This window comes from Onthophagus taurus, chromosome 5 (genome assembly GCF_036711975.1).
Source record: "Onthophagus taurus isolate NC chromosome 5, IU_Otau_3.0, whole genome shotgun sequence".
Lineage (NCBI taxonomy): Eukaryota > Metazoa > Arthropoda > Insecta > Coleoptera > Scarabaeidae > Onthophagus > Onthophagus taurus.
Window position 1 is genome coordinate 8853611 of NC_091970.1, and position 21945 is coordinate 8875555.

The following is a 21945-nucleotide window of genomic DNA, read 5'->3' on the forward strand; positions in this document are numbered from 1 at the left end:
AGTATTTTCGTCAGAGTTGATTCTATTAAAAAAAAATCGTCCAATCTTGATATTTTATGATTTATGCTACATCACTAGAAACCGGTGATAGATAACAATGATATAATTATGGATTATGATTTCTTGGTGCATTAGGAACATTTTTTATCCATAACGTTTTTCTCCATCAGTTTTAGTACTTCCGTCATAGTTGAATTTATTAACAAAAATCGTCCAATCTTGATATTTTATGATTTATGCTACATCACTAGAAACCGGTGATAGATAAATATGAAACAAGTATAGATTATGATTTCTTGATGCGTTAGGAACATTTTTTATCCACAACGTTTTTCTCCATCAGTTTTTGTACTTCCGTCATAGTTGAATTTATTAAGAAAAATCGTCCAATCTTGATATTTTATGATTTATGCTACATCACTAGAAACCGGTGATAGATAACAATGATATAATTATGGATTATGATTTCTTGGTGCATTAGGAATATTTTTTATCCATAACGTTTTTCTCCATCAGTTTTAGTACTTCCGTCATAGTTGAATTTATTAAGAAAAATCGTCCAATCTTGATATTTTATGATTTATGCTACATCACTAGAAACCGGTGATAGATAACAATGATATAATTATGGATTATGATTTCTTGGTGCATTAGGAACATTTTTTATCCATAACGTTTTTCTCCATCAGTTTTAGTATTTTCGTCAGAGTTGATTCTATTAAAAAAAAATCGTCCAATCTTGATATTTTATGATTTATGCTACATCACTAGAAACCGGTGATAGATAACAATGATATAATTATGGATTATGATTTCTTGGTGCATTAGGAACATTTTTTATCCATAACGTTTTTCTCCATCAGTTTTAGTACTTCCGTCATAGTTGAATTTATTAACAAAAATCGTCCAATCTTGATATTTTATGATTTATGCTACATCACTAGAAACCGGTGATAGATAACTGTGATATAATTACGGATTATGATTTCCTGATGCATTAGGAATATTTTTTATCCATAACGTTTTTCTCCATCAGTTTTAGTACTTCCGTCATAGTTGAATTTATTATGAAAAATCGTCCAATCTTGATATTTTATGATTTATGCTACATCACTAGAAACCGGTGATAGATAAATATGAAACAAGTATAGATTATGATTTCTTGATGCGTTAGGAACATTTTTTATCCACGACGTTTTACTCCATCAGTTTTAGTACTTCCGTCATAGTTGAATTTATTAAGAAAAATCGTCCAATCTTGATATTTTATGATTTATGCTACATCACTAGAAACCGGTGATAGATAACAATGATATAATTATGGATTATGATTTCTTGGTGCATTAGGAATATTTTTTATCCATAACGTTTTTCTCCATCAGTTTTAGTACTTCCGTCATAGTTGAATTTATTAAGAAAAATCGTCCAATCTTGATATTTTATGATTTATGCTACATCACTAGAAACCGGTGATAGATAACAATGATATAATTATGGATTATGATTTCTTGGTGCATTAGGAATATTTTTTATCCATAACGTTTTTCTCCATCAGTTTTAGTACTTCCGTCATAGTTGAATTTATTAAGAAAAATCGTCCAATCTTGATATTTTATGATTTATGCTACATCACTAGAAACCGGTGATAGATAACAATGATATAATTATGGATTATGATTTCTTGGTGCATTAGGAACATTTTTTATCCATAACGTTTTTCTCCATCAGTTTTAGTATTTTCGTCAGAGTTGATTCTATTAAAAAAAAATCGTCCAATCTTGATATTTTATGATTTATGCTACATCACTAGAAACCGGTGATAGATAACAATGATATAATTATGGATTATGATTTCTTGGTGCATTAGGAACATTTTTTATCCATAACGTTTTTCTCCATCAGTTTTAGTACTTCCGTCATAGTTGAATTTATTAACAAAAATCGTCCAATCTTGATATTTTATGATTTATGCTACATCACTAGAAACCGGTGATAGATAAATATGAAACAAGTATAGATTATGATTTCTTGATGCGTTAGGAACATTTTTTATCCACAACGTTTTTCTCCATCAGTTTTTGTACTTCCGTCATAGTTGAATTTATTAAGAAAAATCGTCCAATCTTGATATTTTATGATTTATGCTACATCACTAGAAACCGGTGATAGATAACAATGATATAATTATGGATTATGATTTCTTGGTGCATTAGGAATATTTTTTATCCATAACGTTTTTCTCCATCAGTTTTAGTACTTCCGTCATAGTTGAATTTATTAAGAAAAATCGTCCAATCTTGATATTTTATGATTTATGCTACATCACTAGAAACCGGTGATAGATAACAATGATATAATTATGGATTATGATTTCTTGGTGCATTAGGAACATTTTTTATCCATAACGTTTTTCTCCATCAGTTTTAGTATTTTCGTCAGAGTTGATTCTATTAAAAAAAAATCGTCCAATCTTGATATTTTATGATTTATGCTACATCACTAGAAACCGGTGATAGATAACAATGATATAATTATGGATTATGATTTCTTGGTGCATTAGGAACATTTTTTATCCATAACGTTTTTCTCCATCAGTTTTAGTACTTCCGTCATAGTTGAATTTATTAACAAAAATCGTCCAATCTTGATATTTTATGATTTATGCTACATCACTAGAAACCGGTGATAGATAACTGTGATATAATTACGGATTATGATTTCCTGATGCATTAGGAATATTTTTTATCCATAACGTTTTTCTCCATCAGTTTTAGTACTTCCGTCATAGTTGAATTTATTATGAAAAATCGTCCAATCTTGATATTTTATGATTTATGCTACATCACTAGAAACCGGTGATAGATAAATATGAAACAAGTATAGATTATGATTTCTTGATGCGTTAGGAACATTTTTTATCCACGACGTTTTACTCCATCAGTTTTAGTACTTCCGTCATAGTTGAATTTATTAAGAAAAATCGTCCAATCTTGATATTTTATGATTTATACTACATCACTAGAAACCGGTGATAGATAACAATGATATAATTATGGATTATGATTTTTTGATGCATTAGGAACATTTTTTATCCATAACGTTTTTCTCCATCAGTTTTAGTACTTCCGTTATTCATCGTGTTTTAAACATTTTATTTTAGTTCCCTGAAGATGATTCAATGCGTTGAAACACGTAAAATCGCTTAATTACAATAAAATCTAATATGGTAAGAAATAATCTTTATGCCAGAAAAAATACAATACTTTTTGGAACAAAATCAAAAAGAATTATAGAAGATTTAAAATTTGATTTGAATTAGATTTTATTGGAATACAACAACACACAAAAGAGAGATCCAGGTTAGTTACTCCCGTTCTGTTTAGAAAAGCCGAGCTTGTGTTTATAAAGATTTCACGTAAACGTTTGTATTTTGTGGATAGAATGTTTAAAATTACTTTATAATGGCTGTTTTTGCTTCTATTTTCTCCCATTTAATGACTCCAGAACGGGAGAGGGAACAAAAGAATCTTTATTAAAACGTTATTCGGATTATCTTTAAGTATTAAACGATTACGCAAATTTTGCTATTAATAAATCAAGTTAAGAGTTAATCCATTTATAATAATTATGCAAATCGAGCAATTAATAAATCAAATTTTCATTTTTTTAATTATAACCCAAATCGTGTTAATTGGTTCATATTTGGTACATATCGAAATTTAATTTGTCTATTGAATATTAGATGGCGCCTAAAAAGACTGTGTTAAGTAAAACGTGTTTGGTATTAAAATACGGAAGCGATAATAACTTATAGGATTATTTACCTGCATAAGACCGCCTTCCTCATCGGGAAGACATCCGTACGTAAATTCCGCCTCGTAATTCCCTGTAGTTTCATCTTGTTCGATTTCCACGGCAGTAAAACACATTCCACCCTGCTTTATTTCGCAAGTCCCATTCGTTTGGTTATCCGGGCAGTGACCTTGGCAATAACATCTTCTCACTGTAAAATAATAATTAATAAATGATAAAATTTTGAATATTTAATATCATTGATATAAGATGGAAAAAATGTGTGTATTAGTCGTGTTCCCAATGATATTTTACATAGTCTAGAAAAAAAAAATTTTCAAAAATTAAAATTTCAAATTTATAGCTAAAGGAACGACTTTTAGCAATCGTGTAATTTTTTTTGCAACTACCAAATTTGAATTGTGCATGCTCATCGTGTTCCCTAGGTCATGATGAACATCTTTGGAACAAAAAAATCGAAAAAATTTAAAATTCCGAATTTAATAGTTAAGGAAATAAGTACTTTGTCATTGCCAAAATTGAAAAATGTGTGTATTAGTCGTGTTCCCAAGGATATTTTAGACAGTGTTGCAGAAAAAAAAATTTCAAAAACTAAAATTTCTAATTTATAGCTAAAGGAACGACTTTTAGCAATCGTGTAATTTTTTTTGCAACTACCAAATTTGAATTGTGCGTGCTCATCGTGTTCCCTAGGTCATGCTGAACATCTTTGGAACAAAAAAATCGAAAAAATTTAAAATTCCGAATTTATTAGTTAAGGAAATAAGTGCTTTGTCATTGCCAAAATTGAAAAATGTGTGTATTAGTCGTGTTCCCAAGGATATTTTAGACAGTATTGAAGAAAAAAATTTTCAAAAACTAAAATTTTTAATTTATAGCTAAAGAAACGACTTTTAATAATCGTGTAATTTTTTTTGCAACTACCAAATTTGAATTGTGCGTGCTCATCGTGTTCTCTAGGTCATGCTGAACATCTTTGGAACAAAAAAATCGAAAAAATTTAAAATTCCGAATTTAATAGTTAAGGAAATAAGTGCTTTGTCATTGCCAAAATTGAAAAATGTGTGTATTAGTCGTGTTCCCAAGGATATTTTAGACAGCGTTGAAGAAAAAAATTTTCAAAAATTAAAATTTTAAATTTAGAGCTAAAGGAACGACTTTTAGCAATCGTGTAATTTTTTTTGCAACTACCAAATTTGAATTGTGCATGCTCATCGTGTTCCCTAGGTCATGCTGAACATCTTTGGAACAAAAAAATCGAAAAAATTTAAAATTCTGATTTTATTAGTTAAGGAAATAAGTACTTTGTCATTTCCAAAATTGAAAAATGTGTGTATTAGTCGTGTTCCCAAGGATATTTTAGACAGCGTTGAAGAAAAAAATTTTCAAAAACTAAAATTTCTAATTTATAGCAAAAGAAACGACTTGTTGTAATCGTGTAATTTTTTTTGCAACTACCAAATTTGAATTGTGCCTGCTCATCGTGTTCCCTAGGTCATGCTGAACATCTTTGGAACAAAAAAATCGAAAAAATTTAAAATTCCGAATTTATTAGTTAAGGAAATAAGTACTTTGTCATTGCCAAAATTGAAAAATGTGTGTATTAATCGTGTTCCCAAGGATATTTTAGACAGCGTTGAAGAAAAAAATTTACAAAAACTAAAATTTCAAATTTATAGCTAAAGGAACGACTTTTAGCAATCGTGTAATTTTTTTTGCAACTACCAAATTTGAATTGTGCGTGCTCATCGTGTTCCCTAGGTCATGCTGAACATCTTTGGAACAAAAAAATCGAAAAAATTTAAAATTCCGAATTTAATAGTTAAGGAAATAAGTGCTTTGTCATTGCCAAAATTGAAAAATGTGTGTATTAGTCGTGTTCCCAAGGATATTTTAGACAGTATTGAAGAAAAAAATTTTCAAAAACTAAAATTTTTAATTTATAGCTAAAGAAACGACTTTTAATAATCGTGTAATTTTTTTTGCAACTACCAAATTTGAATTGTGCGTGCTCATCGTGTTCTCTAGGTCATGCTGAACATCTTTGGAACAAAAAAATCGAAAAAATTTAAAATTCCGAATTTAATAGTTAAGGAAATAAGTGCTTTGTCATTGCCAAAATTGAAAAATGTGTGTATTAGTCGTGTTCCCAAGGATATTTTAGACAGTGTTGCAGAAAAAAAATTTTCAAAAACTAAAATTTCTAATTTATAGCAAAAGAAACGACTTTTTGTAATCGCGTAATTTTTTTTGCAACTACCAAATTTGAATTGTGCGTGCTCATCGTGTTCCCTAGGTCATGCTGAACATCTTTGGAACAAAAAAATCGAAAAAATTTAAAATTCCGAATTTAATAGTTAAGGAAATAAGTGCTTTGTCATTGCCAAAATTGAAAAATGTGTGTATTAGTCGTGTTCCCAATGATATTTTAGACAGTGTTGAAGAAAAAAATTTTCAAAAACTAAAATTTCTAATTTATAGCTAAAGAAACGACTTTTAACAATCGTGTAATTTTTTTTGCAACTCCCAAATTTGAATTGTGCGTGCTCATCGTGTTCCCTAGGTCATGATGAACATCTTTGGAACAAAAAAATCGAAAAAATTTAAAATTCCGAATTTAATAGTTAAGGAAATAAGTACTTTGTCATTGCCAAAATTGAAAAATGTGTGTATTAGTCGTGTTCCCAAGGATATTTTAGACAGTGTTGAAGAAAAAAATTTTCAAAAACTAAAATTTTTAATTTATAGCTAAAGAAACGACTTTTAATAATCGTGTAATTTTTTTTGCAACTACCAAATTTGAATTGTGCGTGCTCATCGTGTTCCCTAGGTCATGCTGAACATCTTTGGAACAAAAAAATCGAAAAAATTTAAAATTCCGAATTTATTAGTTAAGGAAATAAGTACTTTGTCATTGCCAAAATTGAAAAATGTGTGTATTAATCGTGTTCCCAAGGATATTTTAGACAGCGTTGAAGAAAAAAATTTACAAAAACTAAAATTTCAAATTTATAGCTAAAGGAACGACTTTTAGCAATCGTGTAATTTTTTTTGCAACTACCAAATTTGAATTGTGTGTGCTCATCGTGTTCCCTAGGTCATGCTGAACATCTTTGGAACAAAAAAATCGAAAAAATTTAAAATTCCGAATTTAATAGTTAAGGAAATAAGTGCTTTGTCATTGCCAAAATTGAAAAATGTGTGTATTAGTCGTGTTCCCAAGGATATTTTAGACAGCGTTGAAGAAAAAAATTTCCAAAAACTAAAATTTCTAATTTATAGCTAAAGGAACGACTTTTAGCAATCGTGTAATTTTTTTTGCAACTACCAAATTTGAATTGTGTGTGCTCATCGTGTTCCCTAGGTCATGCTGAACATCTTTGGAACAAAAAAATCGAAAAAATTTAAAATTCCGAATTTAATAGTTAAGGAAATAAGTGCTTTGTCATTGCCAAAATTGAAAAATGTGTGTATTAGTCGTGTTCCCAAGGATATTTTAGACAGCGTTGAAGAAAAAAATTTCCAAAAACTAAAATTTCTAATTTATAGCTAAAGGAACGACTTTTAGCAATCGTGTAATTTTTTTTGCAACTACCAAATTTGAATTGTGTGTGCTCATCGTGTTCCCTAGGTCATGCTGAACATCTTTGGAACAAAAAAATCGAAAAAATTTAAAATTCCGAATTTAATAGTTAAGGAAATAAGTGCTTTGTCATTGCCAAAATTGAAAAATGTGTGTATTAGTCGTGTTCCCAAGGATATTTTAGACAGCGTTGAAGAAAAAAATTTCCAAAAACTAAAATTTCTAATTTATAGCTAAAGGAACGACTTTTAGCAATCGTGTAATTTTTTTTGCAACTACCAAATTTGAATTGTGCATGCTCATCGTGTTCCCTAGATCATGATGAACATCTTTGGAACAAAAAAATCGAAAAAATTTAAAATTCCGAATTTAATAGTTAAGGAAATAAGTACTTTGTCATTGCCAAAATTGAAAAATGTGTGTATTAGTCGTGTTCCCAATGATATTTTAGACACTGTTGAAGAAAAAAAAATTTCAAAAACTAAAATTTCTAATTTATAGCGAAAGAAACGACTTTTTGTAATCGCGTAATTTTTTTTGCAACTACCAAATTTGAATTGTGCGTGCTCATCGTGTTCCCTAAGTCATGCTGAACATCTTTGGAACAAAAAAATCGAAAAAATTTAAAATTCTGAATTTATTAGTTAAGGAAATAAAAACTTTGTCATTGCCAAAATTGAAAAATGTGTGTATTAGTCGTGTTCCCAAGGATATTTTAGACAGTGTTGAAGAAAAAAATTTCAAAAACTAAAATTTCTAATTTATAGCTGAAGAAACGACTTTTAATAATCGTGTAATTTTTTTTGCAACTACCAAATTTGAATTGTGCGTGCTCATCGTGTTCCCTAGGTCATGCTGAACATCTTTGGAACAAAAAAATCGAAAAAATTTAAAATTCTGAACTTATTAGTTAAGGAAATAAGTGCTTTGTCATTGCCAAAATTGAAAAATGTGTGTATTAGTCGTGTTCCCAAGGATATTTTAGACAGTGTTGAAGAAAAAAATTTTCAAAAACTAAAATTTCTAATTTATAGCAAAAGAAACGACTTTTTGTAATCGCGTAATTTTTTTTGCAACTACCAAATTTGAATTGTGCGTGCTCATCGTGTTCCCTAGGTCATGCTGAACATCTTTGGAACAAAAAAATCGAAAAAATTTAAAATTCTTAATTTATTAGTTAAGGAAATAAGTGCTTTGTCATTGCCAAAATTGAAAAATGTGTGTATTAGTCGTGTTCCCAAGGATATTTTAGACAGTGTTGCAGAAAAAAAATTTTCAAAAACTAAAATTTCTAATTTATAGCAAAAGAAACGACTTTTTGTAATCGCGTAATTTTTTTTGCAACTACCAAATTTGAATTGTGCGTGCTCATCGTGTTCCCTAGGTCATGCTGAACATCTTTGGAACAAAAAAATCGAAAAAATTTAAAATTCCGAATTTATTAGTTAAGGAAATAAGTACTTTGTCATTGCCAAAATTGAAAAATGTGTGTATTAGTCGTGTTCCCAAGGATATTTTAGACAGTGTTGAAGAAAAAAATTTTCAAAAACTAAAATTTCTAATTTATAGCTGAAGAAACGACTTTTTGTAATCGCGTAATTTTTTTTGCAACTACCAAATTTGAATTGTGCGTGCTCATCGTGTTCCCTAGGTCATGCTGAACATCTTTGGAACAAAAAAATCGAAAATATTTAAAATTCTGAACTTATTAGTTAAGGAAATAAGTATTTTGTCATTGCCAAAATTGAAAAATGTGTGTATTAGTCGTGTTCCCAAGGATATTTTAGACAGTGTTGAAGAAAAAAATTTTCAAAAACTAAAATTTCTAATTTATAGCTGAAGAAACGACTTTTTGTAATCGCGTAATTTTTTTTGCAACTACCAAATTTGAATTGTGCGTGCTCATCGTGTTCCCTAGGTCATGCTGAACATCTTTGGAACAAAAAAATCGAAAAAATTTAAAATTCCGAATTTATTAGTTAAGGAAATAAGTACTTTGTCATTGCCAAAATTGAAAAATGTGTGTATTAGTCGTGTTCCCAAGGATATTTTAGACAGTGTTGAAGAAAAAAATTTTCAAAAACTAAAATTTTTAATTTATAGCAAAAGAAACGACTTTTTGTAATCGTGTAATTTTTTTTGCAACTACCAAATTTGAAAGTGCGTGCTCATCGTGTTCCCTAGGTCATGCTGAACATCTTTGGAACAAATAAAATCGAAAAAATTTAAAATTCTGAACTTATTAGTTAAGGAAATAAGTACTTTGTCATTGCCAAAATTGAAAAATGTGTGTATTAGTCGTGTTCCCAAGGATATTTTAGACAGTGTTGAAGAAAAAAATTTTCAAAAACTAAAATTTTTAATTTATAGCTAAAGGAACGACTTTTAGCAATCGTGTAATTTTTTTTGCAACTACCAAATTTGAATTGTGCGTGCTCATCGTGTTCCCTAGGTCATGCTGAACATCTTTGGAACAAAAAAATCGAAAAAATTTAAAATTCTGAACTTATTAGTTAAGGAAATAAGTACTTTGTCTTTGCCAAAATTGAAAAATGTGTGTATTAGTCGTGTTCCCAAGGATATTTTAGACAGTGTTGCAGAAAAAAAATTTTCAAAAACTAAAATTTCTAATTTATAGCTGAAGAAACGACTTGTGTAATCGTGTAATTTTTTTTGCAACTACCAAATTTGAATTGTGCGTGCTCATCGTGTTCCCTAGGTCATGCTGAACATCTTTGGAACAAAAAAATCGAAAAAATTTAAAATTCCGAATTTATTAGTTAAGGAAATAAGTACTTTGTCGTTGCCAAAATTGAAAAATGTGTGTATTAGTCGTGTTCCCAATGACATTTTAGACAGTGTTGCAGAAAAAAAATTTTCAAAAACTAAAATTTCTAATTTATAGCTGAAGAAACGACTTTTAATAATCGCGTAATTTTTTTTGCAACTACCAAATTTGAATTGTGCGTGCTCATCGTGTTCCCTAGGTCATGTGGAACATCTTTGGAACAAAAAAATCGAAAAAATTTAAAATTCTGAACTTATTAGTTAAGGAAATAAGTACTCTGTCATTGCCAAAATTGAAAAATGTGTGTATTAGTCGTGTTCCCAATGATATTTTAGACAGTGTTGCAGAAAAAAAATTTTCAAAAACTAAAATTTCTAATTTATAGCTGAAGAAACGACTTTTTGTAATCGCGTAATTTTTTTTGCAACTACCAAATTTGAATTGTGCGTGCTCATCGTGTTCCCTAGGTCATGTGGAACATCTTTGGAACAAAAAAATCGAAAAAATTTAAAATTCCGAATTTATTAGTTAAGGAAATAAGTACTTTGTCGTTGCCAAAATTGAAAAATGTGTGTATTAGTCGTGTTCCCAATGACATTTTAGACAGTGTTGCAGAAAAAAAATTTTCAAAAACTAAAATTTCTAATTTATAGCTGAAGAAACGACTTTTAATAATCGCGTAATTTTTTTTGCAACTACCAAATTTGAATTGTGCGTGCTCATCGTGTTCCCTAGGTCATGTGGAACATCTTTGGAACAAAAAAATCGAAAAAATTTAAAATTCCGAATTTATTAGTTAAGGAAATAAGTACTTTGTCGTTGCCAAAATTGAAAAATGTGTGTATTAGTCGTGTTCCCAATGACATTTTAGACAGTGTTGCAGAAAAAAAATTTTCAAAAACTAAAATTTCTAATTTATAGCTGAAGAAACGACTTTTAATAATCGCGTAATTTTTTTTGCAACTACCAAATTTGAATTGTGCGTGCTCATCGTGTTCCCTAGGTCATGCTGAACATCTTTGGAACAAAAAAATCGAAAAAATTTAAAATTCCGAATTTATTAGTTAAGGAAATAAGTACTTTGTCGTTGCCAAAATTGAAAAATGTGTGTATTAGTCGTGTTCCCAATGACATTTTAGACAGTGTTGCAGAAAAAAAATTTTCAAAAACTAAAATTTCTAATTTATAGCTGAAGAAACGACTTTTAATAATCGCGTAATTTTTTTTGCAACTACCAAATTTGAATTGTGCGTGCTCATCGTGTTCCCTAGGTCATGTGGAACATCTTTGGAACAAAAAAATCGAAAAAATTTAAAATTCCGAATTTATTAGTTAAGGAAATAAGTACTTTGTCGTTGCCAAAATTGAAAAATGTGTGTATTAGTCGTGTTCCCAATGACATTTTAGACAGTGTTGCAGAAAAAAAATTTTCAAAAACTAAAATTTCTAATTTATAGCTGAAGAAACGACTTTTAATAATCGCGTAATTTTTTTTGCAACTACCAAATTTGAATTGTGCGTGCTCATCGTGTTCCCTAGGTCATGCTGAACATCTTTGGAACAAAAAAATCGAAAAAATTTAAAATTCCGAATTTATTAGTTAAGGAAATAAGTACTTTGTCGTTGCCAAAATTGAAAAATGTGTGTATTAGTCGTGTTCCCAATGACATTTTAGACAGTGTTGCAGAAAAAAAATTTTCAAAAACTAAAATTTCTAATTTATAGCTGAAGAAACGACTTTTAATAATCGCGTAATTTTTTTTGCAACTACCAAATTTGAATTGTGCGTGCTCATCGTGTTCCCTAGGTCATGTGGAACATCTTTGGAACAAAAAAATCGAAAAAATTTAAAATTCTGAACTTATTAGTTAAGGAAATAAGTACTCTGTCATTGCCAAAATTGAAAAATGTGTGTATTAGTCGTGTTCCCAATGATATTTTAGACAGTGTTGCAGAAAAAAAATTTTCAAAAACTAAAATTTCTAATTTATAGCTGAAGAAACGACTTTTTGTAATCGCGTAATTTTTTTTGCAACTACCAAATTTGAATTGTGCGTGCTCATCGTGTTCCCTAGGTCATGTGGAACATCTTTGGAACAAAAAAATCGAAAAAATTTAAAATTCCGAATTTATTAGTTAAGGAAATAAGTACTTTGTCGTTGCCAAAATTGAAAAATGTGTGTATTAGTCGTGTTCCCAATGACATTTTAGACAGTGTTGCAGAAAAAAAATTTTCAAAAACTAAAATTTCTAATTTATAGCTGAAGAAACGACTTTTAATAATCGCGTAATTTTTTTTGCAACTACCAAATTTGAATTGTGCGTGCTCATCGTGTTCCCTAGGTCATGTGGAACATCTTTGGAACAAAAAAATCGAAAAAATTTAAAATTCTGAACTTATTAGTTAAGGAAATAAGTACTCTGTCATTGCCAAAATTGAAAAATGTGTGTATTAGTCGTGTTCCCAATGACATTTTAGACAGTGTTGCAGAAAAAAAATTTTCAAAAACTAAAATTTCTAATTTATAGCTGAAGAAACGACTTGTGTAATCGTGTAATTTTTTTTGCAACTACCAAATTTGAATTGTGCGTGCTCATCGTGTTCCCTAGGTCATGCTGAACATCTTTGGAACAAAAAAATCGAAAAAATTTAAAATTCCGAATTTATTAGTTAAGGAAATAAGTACTTTGTCGTTGCCAAAATTGAAAAATGTGTGTATTAGTCGTGTTCCCAATGACATTTTAGACAGTGTTGCAGAAAAAAAATTTTCAAAAACTAAAATTTCTAATTTATAGCTGAAGAAACGACTTTTAATAATCGCGTAATTTTTTTTGCAACTACCAAATTTGAATTGTGCGTGCTCATCGTGTTCCCTAGGTCATGTGGAACATCTTTGGAACAAAAAAATCGAAAAAATTTAAAATTCCGAATTTATTAGTTAAGGAAATAAGTGCTTTGTCATTGCCAAAATTGAAAAATGTGTGTATTAGTCGTGTTCCCAAGGATATTTTAGACAGTGTTGAAGAAAAAATTTTCAAAAACTAAAATTTCTAATTTATAGCTGAAGAAACGATTTTTAATAATCGCGTAATTTTTTTTGCAACTACCAAATTTGAATTGTGCGTGCTCATCGTGTTCCCTAGGTCATGTTGAACATCTTTGGAACAAAAAAATCGAAAAAATTTAAAATTTTGAACTTATTAGTTATGGAAATAAGTACTTTGTCATTGCCAAAATTGAAAAATGTGTGTATTAGTCGTGTTCCCAATGATATTTTAGACAGTGTTGCAGAAAAATTTTCAAAAACTAAAATTTCTAATTTATAGCTGAAGAAACGACTTTTTGTAATCGCGTAATTTTTTTTGCAACTACCAAATTTGAATTGTGTGTGTTCATCGTGCTCCTTAGGTCATGTTGAACATCTTTGGAACAAAAAAATCGAAAAAATTTAAAATTCCGAATTTATTAGTTAAGGAAATAAGTACTTTGTCGTTGCCAAAATTGAAAAATGTGTGTATTAGTCGTGTTCCCAAGGATATTTTAGACAGTGTTGAAGAAAGAAATTTTCAAAAACTAAAATTTTTAATTTATAGCAAAAGAAACGACTTTTTGTAATCGCGTAATTTTTTTTGCAACTACCAAATTTGAATTGTGCGTGCTCATCGTGTTCCCTAGGTCATGCTGAACATCTTTGGAACAAAAAAATCGAAAAAATTTAAAATTCCGAATTTAATAGTTAAGGAAATAAGTACTTTGTCATTGCCAAAATTGAAAAATGTGTGTATTAGTCGTGTTCCCAAGGATATTTTAGACAGTGTTGCAGAAAAAAAATTTTCAAAAACTAAAATTTCTAATTTATAGCAAAAGAAACGACTTTTTGTAATCGCGTAATTTTTTTTGCAACTACCAAATTTGAATTGTTCGTGCTCATCGTGTTCCCTAGGTCATGCTGAACATCTTTGGAACAAAAAAATCGAAAAAATTTAAAATTCCGAATTTATTAGTTAAGGAAATAAGTACTTTGTCATTGCCAAAATTGAAAAATGTGTGTATTAGTCGTGTTCCCAAGGATATTTTAGACAGTGTTGAAGAAAAAAAATTTTCAAAAACTAAAATTTCTAATTTATAGCTAAAGAAACGACTTTTAATAATCGTGTAATTTTTTTTGCAACTACCAAATTTGAATTGCGCGTGCTCATCGTGTTCTCTAGGTCATGTTGAACATCTTTGGAACAAAAAAATCGAAGAAATTTAAAATTCTGAATTTATTAGTTAAGGAAATAAGTACTTTGTCATTGCCAAAATTGAAAAATGTGTGTATTAGTCGTGTTCCCAAGGATATTTTACGTAGTCTAGAAAAAAAATTTTTTCAAAAATTAAAATTTCAAATTTAGAGCTAAAGGAGCGACTTTTAACAATCGTGTAATTTTTTTTGCAACTACCAAATTTGAATTGTGCGTGCTCATCGTGTTCCCTAGGTCATGCTGAACATCTTAGGACCAAAAAAATCGAAAAAATTTAAAATTGCGAATTTATTAACTAATAAATAATGACTTAGTAATCGTGTAATTTTTTTTCTTTCTGCCAAATTTGAATTGTGTGTACTTTTTGTGTTCCTCATATCATTTTAAACATCGTATTAATCTAATTTACTCTAATTTATATAATTTCTTTTTTGATATACAATAATACGCATTTATTATCGATAACAAAATACACCATATATTTTTAATACCCTTACGATTACGCTACGCGTTTTGTTTTGCTGTTTATAAGTAGACGATTACGAGTTATTATCGGCGCATGACCATTTTAACGAGCACACACACACGTATTATAAGCGTATTAAATATGAATGGAATAAGCATGAAGCCGCCGCGTTGGAAAAAAAAAGTTATGTAACTAAAATTTACGATAACGCACACAGTGTCTTATTATATTATAATTCGTTTTATTAACTCGCTTCAACAAATTACTCATTTACACAATTTCGTTTAAAAAACAATGTTTTCGTTGAAATCGTAATGGGTCGAACCTTTATTTACTTCATTAGCTAATTTGTGTAAAGTTAACGAAATGTTGAAATAGGAGGGGATAAGAAAATATTAGAAATAAATAAGAAATAGATTAGGTTTATCGTGTTTCCTCGCGTGTTTGCTCTTCGGTTTCGAGGTTGTAGAACTTGGAACGCGCCGGAATGCAAGCGGGCCGAAAGCGTTCGATCTAAATATACGTGGTCGTTAAAGGTTACAGAAATAAAATGTGTCTCTGTGCGTTTATGCACTAAGACCATCCGGTGTGTGTATGTTATTCGCTCATTTCGACTAAAAAAGAAATAAACTAAAAATAAATTTATTTTTTTTTTGTTGTTAATTTCACTTCTACGTCCGGGTAAACTCCGTTCACTTTATACCGGACTCTTTCCCCTCCTCCTCTACCTATTCTATTTAGTTCCTTCACTCGTCTATGCCATTAACGAGAGTTGTCGAGAGTTAAAGAGAAAATCTAATGCAAGTGACACCTACACACATCGGACACCGGTGCCTCGTCCACTTTAGCCTTGGATGTGCAACTCTGCGCTATAGATATACTAGTCGCCGCTGTTATTAGTTTCGTAGCGCGTTCTAAAATGCTCAGGTGTCAACGCTTCACTGAACACGCATTGCAAATTAAATAAACGAATTGATCAACATTTTTATTCAATCTTGTATGTACATAAATCATTGGATTAGAGAGAAATTTGTGTTGATTAGGCGATAAAAAAGTTTTTCTAATTCATTAAACAGAATATTGAGTTTATATATGATGCGGAAGATACGGGACACCTGTATATAATGCTGATAACTTAAAACTTCTTTTGATACAAATGTATTACTTAGAAGCCGAGGCAGCCATGCTGCCGAGGCAGTAGTTAGGTTTTTAATAATAACATATTATTTAGCAACCGAGGCAGCTGTGCTGCCGAGGCTGTGACTCTAGTACTTAAAATAATTTAAAGTTTGCTTTAATACAAATGCATTACTTAGAAGCCGAGGCAGTGGTTCTAGTACATAAAATATACTAAAGTTTTTTTTAATACAAATATATTATTTAAAAGCCGAGGCACCCATGCTGCCGAGGCAGTAGTTAGGTTTTCAATAATAACATATTATTTAGAAACCGAGGTAGCTATGCTGCCGAGGCAGTGGCTCTATTATTTAAAATAAAGTACAGTTTTCTTTAATACAAATACATTACTTAAAAGCCGAGGCAGTAATTCAAGGTTTTCAATAATAATGCATTATTTAGAAACCGAGGTAGCTATGCTGCCGAGGCAGTGGCTCTATTATTTAAAATAAAGTAAAGATTTCTTTTATACAAATACATTACTTAAAAGCCGAGGCAGCCATGCTGCCGAGGCAGTAATTCAAGGTTTTCAATAATAACATATTATTTAGAAACCGAGATAGCTGTGCTACCGAGGCAGTGGCTCTATTATTTAAAATAAAGTAGTTTTCTTTAATACAAATACATTACTTAAAAGCCGAGGCAGCCATGCTGCCGAGGCAGTAATTCAAGGTTTTCAATAATAACATATTATTTAGAAACCGAGGTAGCTATGTGGTTCTATTATTTAAAATAAAGTAAAGATTTCTTTTATACAAATACATTACTTAAAAGCCGAGGCAGGCATGCTGCCGAGGCAGTAATTCAAGGTTTTCAATAATAACATATTATTTAGAAACCGAGATAGCTGTGCTGCCGAGGCAGTGGCTCTATTATTTAAAATAAAGTACAGTTTTCTTTAATACAAATACATTACTTAAAAGCCGAGGCAGCCATGCTGCCGAGGCAGTAATTCAAGGTTTTCAATAATAACATATTATTTAGAAACCGAGGTAGCTATGTGGTTCTATTATTTAAAATAAAGTAAAGATTTCTTTTATACAAATACATTACTTAAAAGCCGAGGCAGGCATGCTGCCGAGGCAGTAATTCAAGGTTTTCAATAATAACGCATTATTTAGAAACCGAGGTAGCTATGCTGCCGAGGCAGTGGCTCTATTATTTAAAATAAAGTAAAGATTTCTTTTATACAAATACATTACTTAAAATCCGAGGCAGCCATGCTGCCGAGGCAGTAATTCAAGGTTTTCAATAATAACGCATTATTTAGAAACCGAGGTAGCTATGCTGCCGAGGCAGTGGCTCTATTATTTAAAATAAAGTAAAGATTTCTTTTATACAAATACATTACTTAAAATCCGAGGCAGCCATGCTGCCGAGGCAGTAATTCAAGGTTTTCAATAATAACGCATTATTTAGAAACCGAGATAGCTGTGCTACCGAGGCAGTGGCTCTATTATTTAAAATAAAGTTGTTTTCTTTAATACAAATACATTACTTAAAATCCGAGGCAGCCATGCTGCCGAGGCAGTAATTCAAGGTTTTCAATAATAACGCATTATTTAGAAACCGAGGTAGCTATGCTGCCGAGGCAGTGGCTCTATTATTTAAAATAAAGTAAAGATTTCTTTTATACAAATACATTACTTAAAAGCCGAGGCAGCCATGCTGCCGAGGCAGTAATTCAAGGTTTTCAATAATAACGCATTATTTAGAAACCGAGGTAGCTATGCTGCCGAGGCAGTGGCTCTATTATTTAAAATAAAGTAAAGATTTCTTTTATACAAATACATTACTTAAAATCCGAGGCAGCCATGCTGCCGAGGCAGTAATTCAAGGTTTTCAATAATAACGCATTATTTAGAAACCGAGGTAGCTATGCTGCCGAGGCAGTGGCTCTATTATTTAAAATAAAGTAAAGATTTCTTTTATACAAATACATTACTTAAAATCCGAGGCAGCCATGCTGCCGAGGCAGTAATTCAAGGTTTTCAATAATAACGCATTATTTAGAAACCGAGATAGCTGTGCTACCGAGGCAGTGGCTCTATTATTTAAAATAAAGTTGTTTTCTTTAATACAAATACATTACTTAAAATCCGAGGCAGCCATGCTGCCGAGGCAGTAATTCAAGGTTTTCAATAATAACGCATTATTTAGAAACCGAGGTAGCTATGCTGCCGAGGCAGTGGCTCTATTATTTAAAATAAAGTAAAGATTTCTTTTATACAAATACATTACTTAAAAGCCGAGGCAGCCATGCTGCCGAGGCAGTAATTCAAGGTTTTCAATAATAACGCATTATTTAGAAACCGAGGTAGCTATGCTGCCGAGGCAGTGGCTCTATTATTTAAAATAAAGTAAAGATTTCTTTTATACAAATACATTACTTAAAATCCGAGGCAGCCATGCTGCCGAGGCAGTAATTCAAGGTTTTCAATAATAACGCATTATTTAGAAACCGAGGTAGCTATGCTGCCGAGGCAGTGGCTCTATTATTTAAAATAAAGTAAAGATTTCTTTTATACAAATACATTACTTAAAATCCGAGGCAGCCATGCTGCCGAGGCAGTAATTCAAGGTTTTCAATAATAACGCATTATTTAGAAACCGAGATAGCTGTGCTACCGAGGCAGTGGCTCTATTATTTAAAATAAAGTTGTTTTCTTTAATACAAATACATTACTTAAAATCCGAGGCAGCCATGCTGCCGAGGCAGTAATTCAAGGTTTTCAATAATAACGCATTATTTAGAAACCGAGGTAGCTATGCTGCCGAGGCAGTGGCTCTATTATTTAAAATAAAGTAAAGATTTCTTTTATACAAATACATTACTTAAAAGCCGAGGCAGCCATGCTGCCGAGGCAGTAATTCAAGGTTTTCAATAATAACGCATTATTTAGAAACCGAGGTAGCTATGCTGCCGAGGCAGTGGCTCTATTATTTAAAATAAAGTAAAGATTTCTTTTATACAAATACATTACTTAAAATCCGAGGCAGCCATGCTGCCGAGGCAGTAATTCAAGGTTTTCAATAATAACGCATTATTTAGAAACCGAGGTAGCTATGCTGCCGAGGCAGTGGCTCTATTATTTAAAATAAAGTAAAGATTTCTTTTATACAAATACATTACTTAAAATCCGAGGCAGCCATGCTGCCGAGGCAGTAATTCAAGGTTTTCAATAATAACGCATTATTTAGAAACCGAGATAGCTGTGCTACCGAGGCAGTGGCTCTATTATTTAAAATAAAGTTGTTTTCTTTAATACAAATACATTACTTAAAATCCGAGGCAGCCATGCTGCCGAGGCAGTAATTCAAGGTTTTCAATAATAACGCATTATTTAGAAACCGAGGTAGCTATGCTGCCGAGGCAGTGGCTCTATTATTTAAAATAAAGTAAAGATTTCTTTTATACAAATACATTACTTAAAAGCCGAGGCAGCCATGCTGCCGAGGCAGTAATTCAAGGTTTTCAATAATAACGCATTATTTAGAAACCGAGGTAGCTATGCTGCCGAGGCAGTGGCTCTATTATTTAAAATAAAGTAAAGATTTCTTTTATACAAATACATTACTTAAAATCCGAGGCAGCCATGCTGCCGAGGCAGTAATTCAAGGTTTTCAATAATAACGCATTATTTAGAAACCGAGGTAGCTATGCTGCCGAGGCAGTGGCTCTATTATTTAAAATAAAGTAAAGATTTCTTTTATACAAATACATTACTTAAAATCCGAGGCAGCCATGCTGCCGAGGCAGTAATTCAAGGTTTTCAATAATAACGCATTATTTAGAAACCGAGATAGCTGTGCTACCGAGGCAGTGGCTCTATTATTTAAAATAAAGTTGTTTTCTTTAATACAAATACATTACTTAAAATCCGAGGCAGCCATGCTGCCGAGGCAGTAATTCAAGGTTTTCAATAATAACGCATTATTTAGAAACCGAGGTAGCTATGCTGCCGAGGCAGTGGCTCTATTATTTAAAATAAAGTAAAGATTTCTTTTATACAAATACATTACTTAAAAGCCGAGGCAGCCATGCTGCCGAGGCAGTAATTCAAGGTTTTCAATAATAACGCATTATTTAGAAACCGAGGTAGCTATGCTGCCGAGGCAGTGGCTCTATTATTTAAAATAAAGTAAAGATTTCTTTTATACAAATACATTACTTAAAATCCGAGGCAGCCATGCTGCCGAGGCAGTAATTCAAGGTTTTCAATAATAACGCATTATTTAGAAACCGAGGTAGCTATGCTGCCGAGGCAGTGGCTCTATTATTTAAAATAAAGTAAAGATTTCTTTTATACAAATACATTACTTAAAATCCGAGGCAGCCATGCTGCCGAGGCAGTAATTCAAGGTTTTCAATAATAACGCATTATTTAGAAACCGAGATAGCTGTGCTACCGAGGCAGTGGCTCTATTATTTAAAATAAAGTTGTTTTCTTTAATACAAATACATTACTTAAAATCCGAGGCAGCCATGCTGCCGAGGCAGTAATTCAAGGTTTTCAATAATAACGCATTATTTAGAAACCGAGGTAGCTATGCTGCCGAGGCAGTGGCTCTATTATTTAAAATAAAGTAAAGATTTCTTTTATACAAATACATTACTTAAAAGCCGAGGCAGCCATGCTGCCGAGGCAGTAATTCAAGGTTTTCAATAATAACGCATTATTTAGAAACCGAGGTAGCTATGCTGCCGAGGCAGTGGCTCTATTATTTAAAATAAAGTAAAGATTTCTTTTATACAAATACATTACTTAAAATCCGAGGCAGCCATGCTGCCGAGGCAGTAATTCAAGGTTTTCAATAATAACGCATTATTTAGAAACCGAGATAGCTGTGCTACCGAGGCAGTGGCTCTATTATTTAAAATAAAGTTGTTTTCTTTAATACAAATACATTACTTAAAATCCGAGGCAGCCATGCTGCCGAGGCAGTAATTCAAGGTTTTCAATAATAACGCATTATTTAGAAACCGAGGTAGCTATGCTGCCGAGGCAGTGGCTCTATTATTTAAAATAAAGTAAAGATTTCTTTTATACAAATACATTACTTAAAAGCCGAGGCAGCCATGCTGCCGAGGCAGTAATTCAAGGTTTTCAATAATAACGCATTATTTAGAAACCGAGGTAGCTATGCTGCCGAGGCAGTGGCTCTATTATTTAAAATAAAGTAAAGATTTCTTTTATACAAATACATTACTTAAAAGCCGAGGCAGCCATGCTGCCGAGGCAGTAATTCAAGGTTTTCAATAATAACACATTATTTAGAAACCGAGATAGCTGTGCTACCGAGGCAGTGGCTCTATTATTTAAAATAAAGTACAGTTTTCTTTAATACAAATACATTACTTAAAAGCCGAGGCAGCCATGCTGCCGAGGCAGTAATTCAAGGTTTTCAATAATAACGCATTATTTAGAAACCGAGGTAGCTATGCTGCCGAGGCAGTGGCTCTATTATTTAAAATAAAGTAAAGATTTCTTTTATACAAATACATTACTTAAAAGCCGAGGCAGCCATGCTGCCGAGGCAGTAATTCAAGGTTTTCAATAATAACGCATTATTTAGAAACCGAGGTAGCTATGCTGCCGAGGCAGTGGCTCTATTATTTAAAATAAAGTAAAGATTTCTTTTATACAAATACATTACTTAAAAGCCGAGGCAGCCATGCTGCCGAGGCAGTAATTCAAGGTTTTCAATAATAACGCATTATTTAGAAACCGAGGTAGCTATGCTGCCGAGGCAGTGGCTCTATTATTTAAAATAAAGTAAAGATTTCTTTTATACAAATACATTACTTAAAAGCCGAGGCAGCCATGCTGCCGAGGCAGTAATTCAAGGTTTTCAATAATAACGCATTATTTA

At 31.3% G+C, this 21945-nt stretch overlaps 1 protein-coding gene across 2 annotated transcripts in view; it reads right to left on the bottom strand.

Annotated features, from left to right (window-relative positions):
* The window catches only part of LOC111413406 (serine/threonine receptor kinase thickveins), a 46375-nt gene that overhangs the window by 4845 nt on the left and 19585 nt on the right, over positions 1–21945 (bottom strand). For both annotated transcript variants that reach the window (XM_023044367.2, XM_023044368.2), the window contains exon 2: positions 3825–4003. In XM_023044367.2, coding sequence (XP_022900135.1) covers positions 3825–4003 — 179 coding nt within the window. The remainder of the gene's footprint in view (positions 1–3824; positions 4004–21945) is intronic.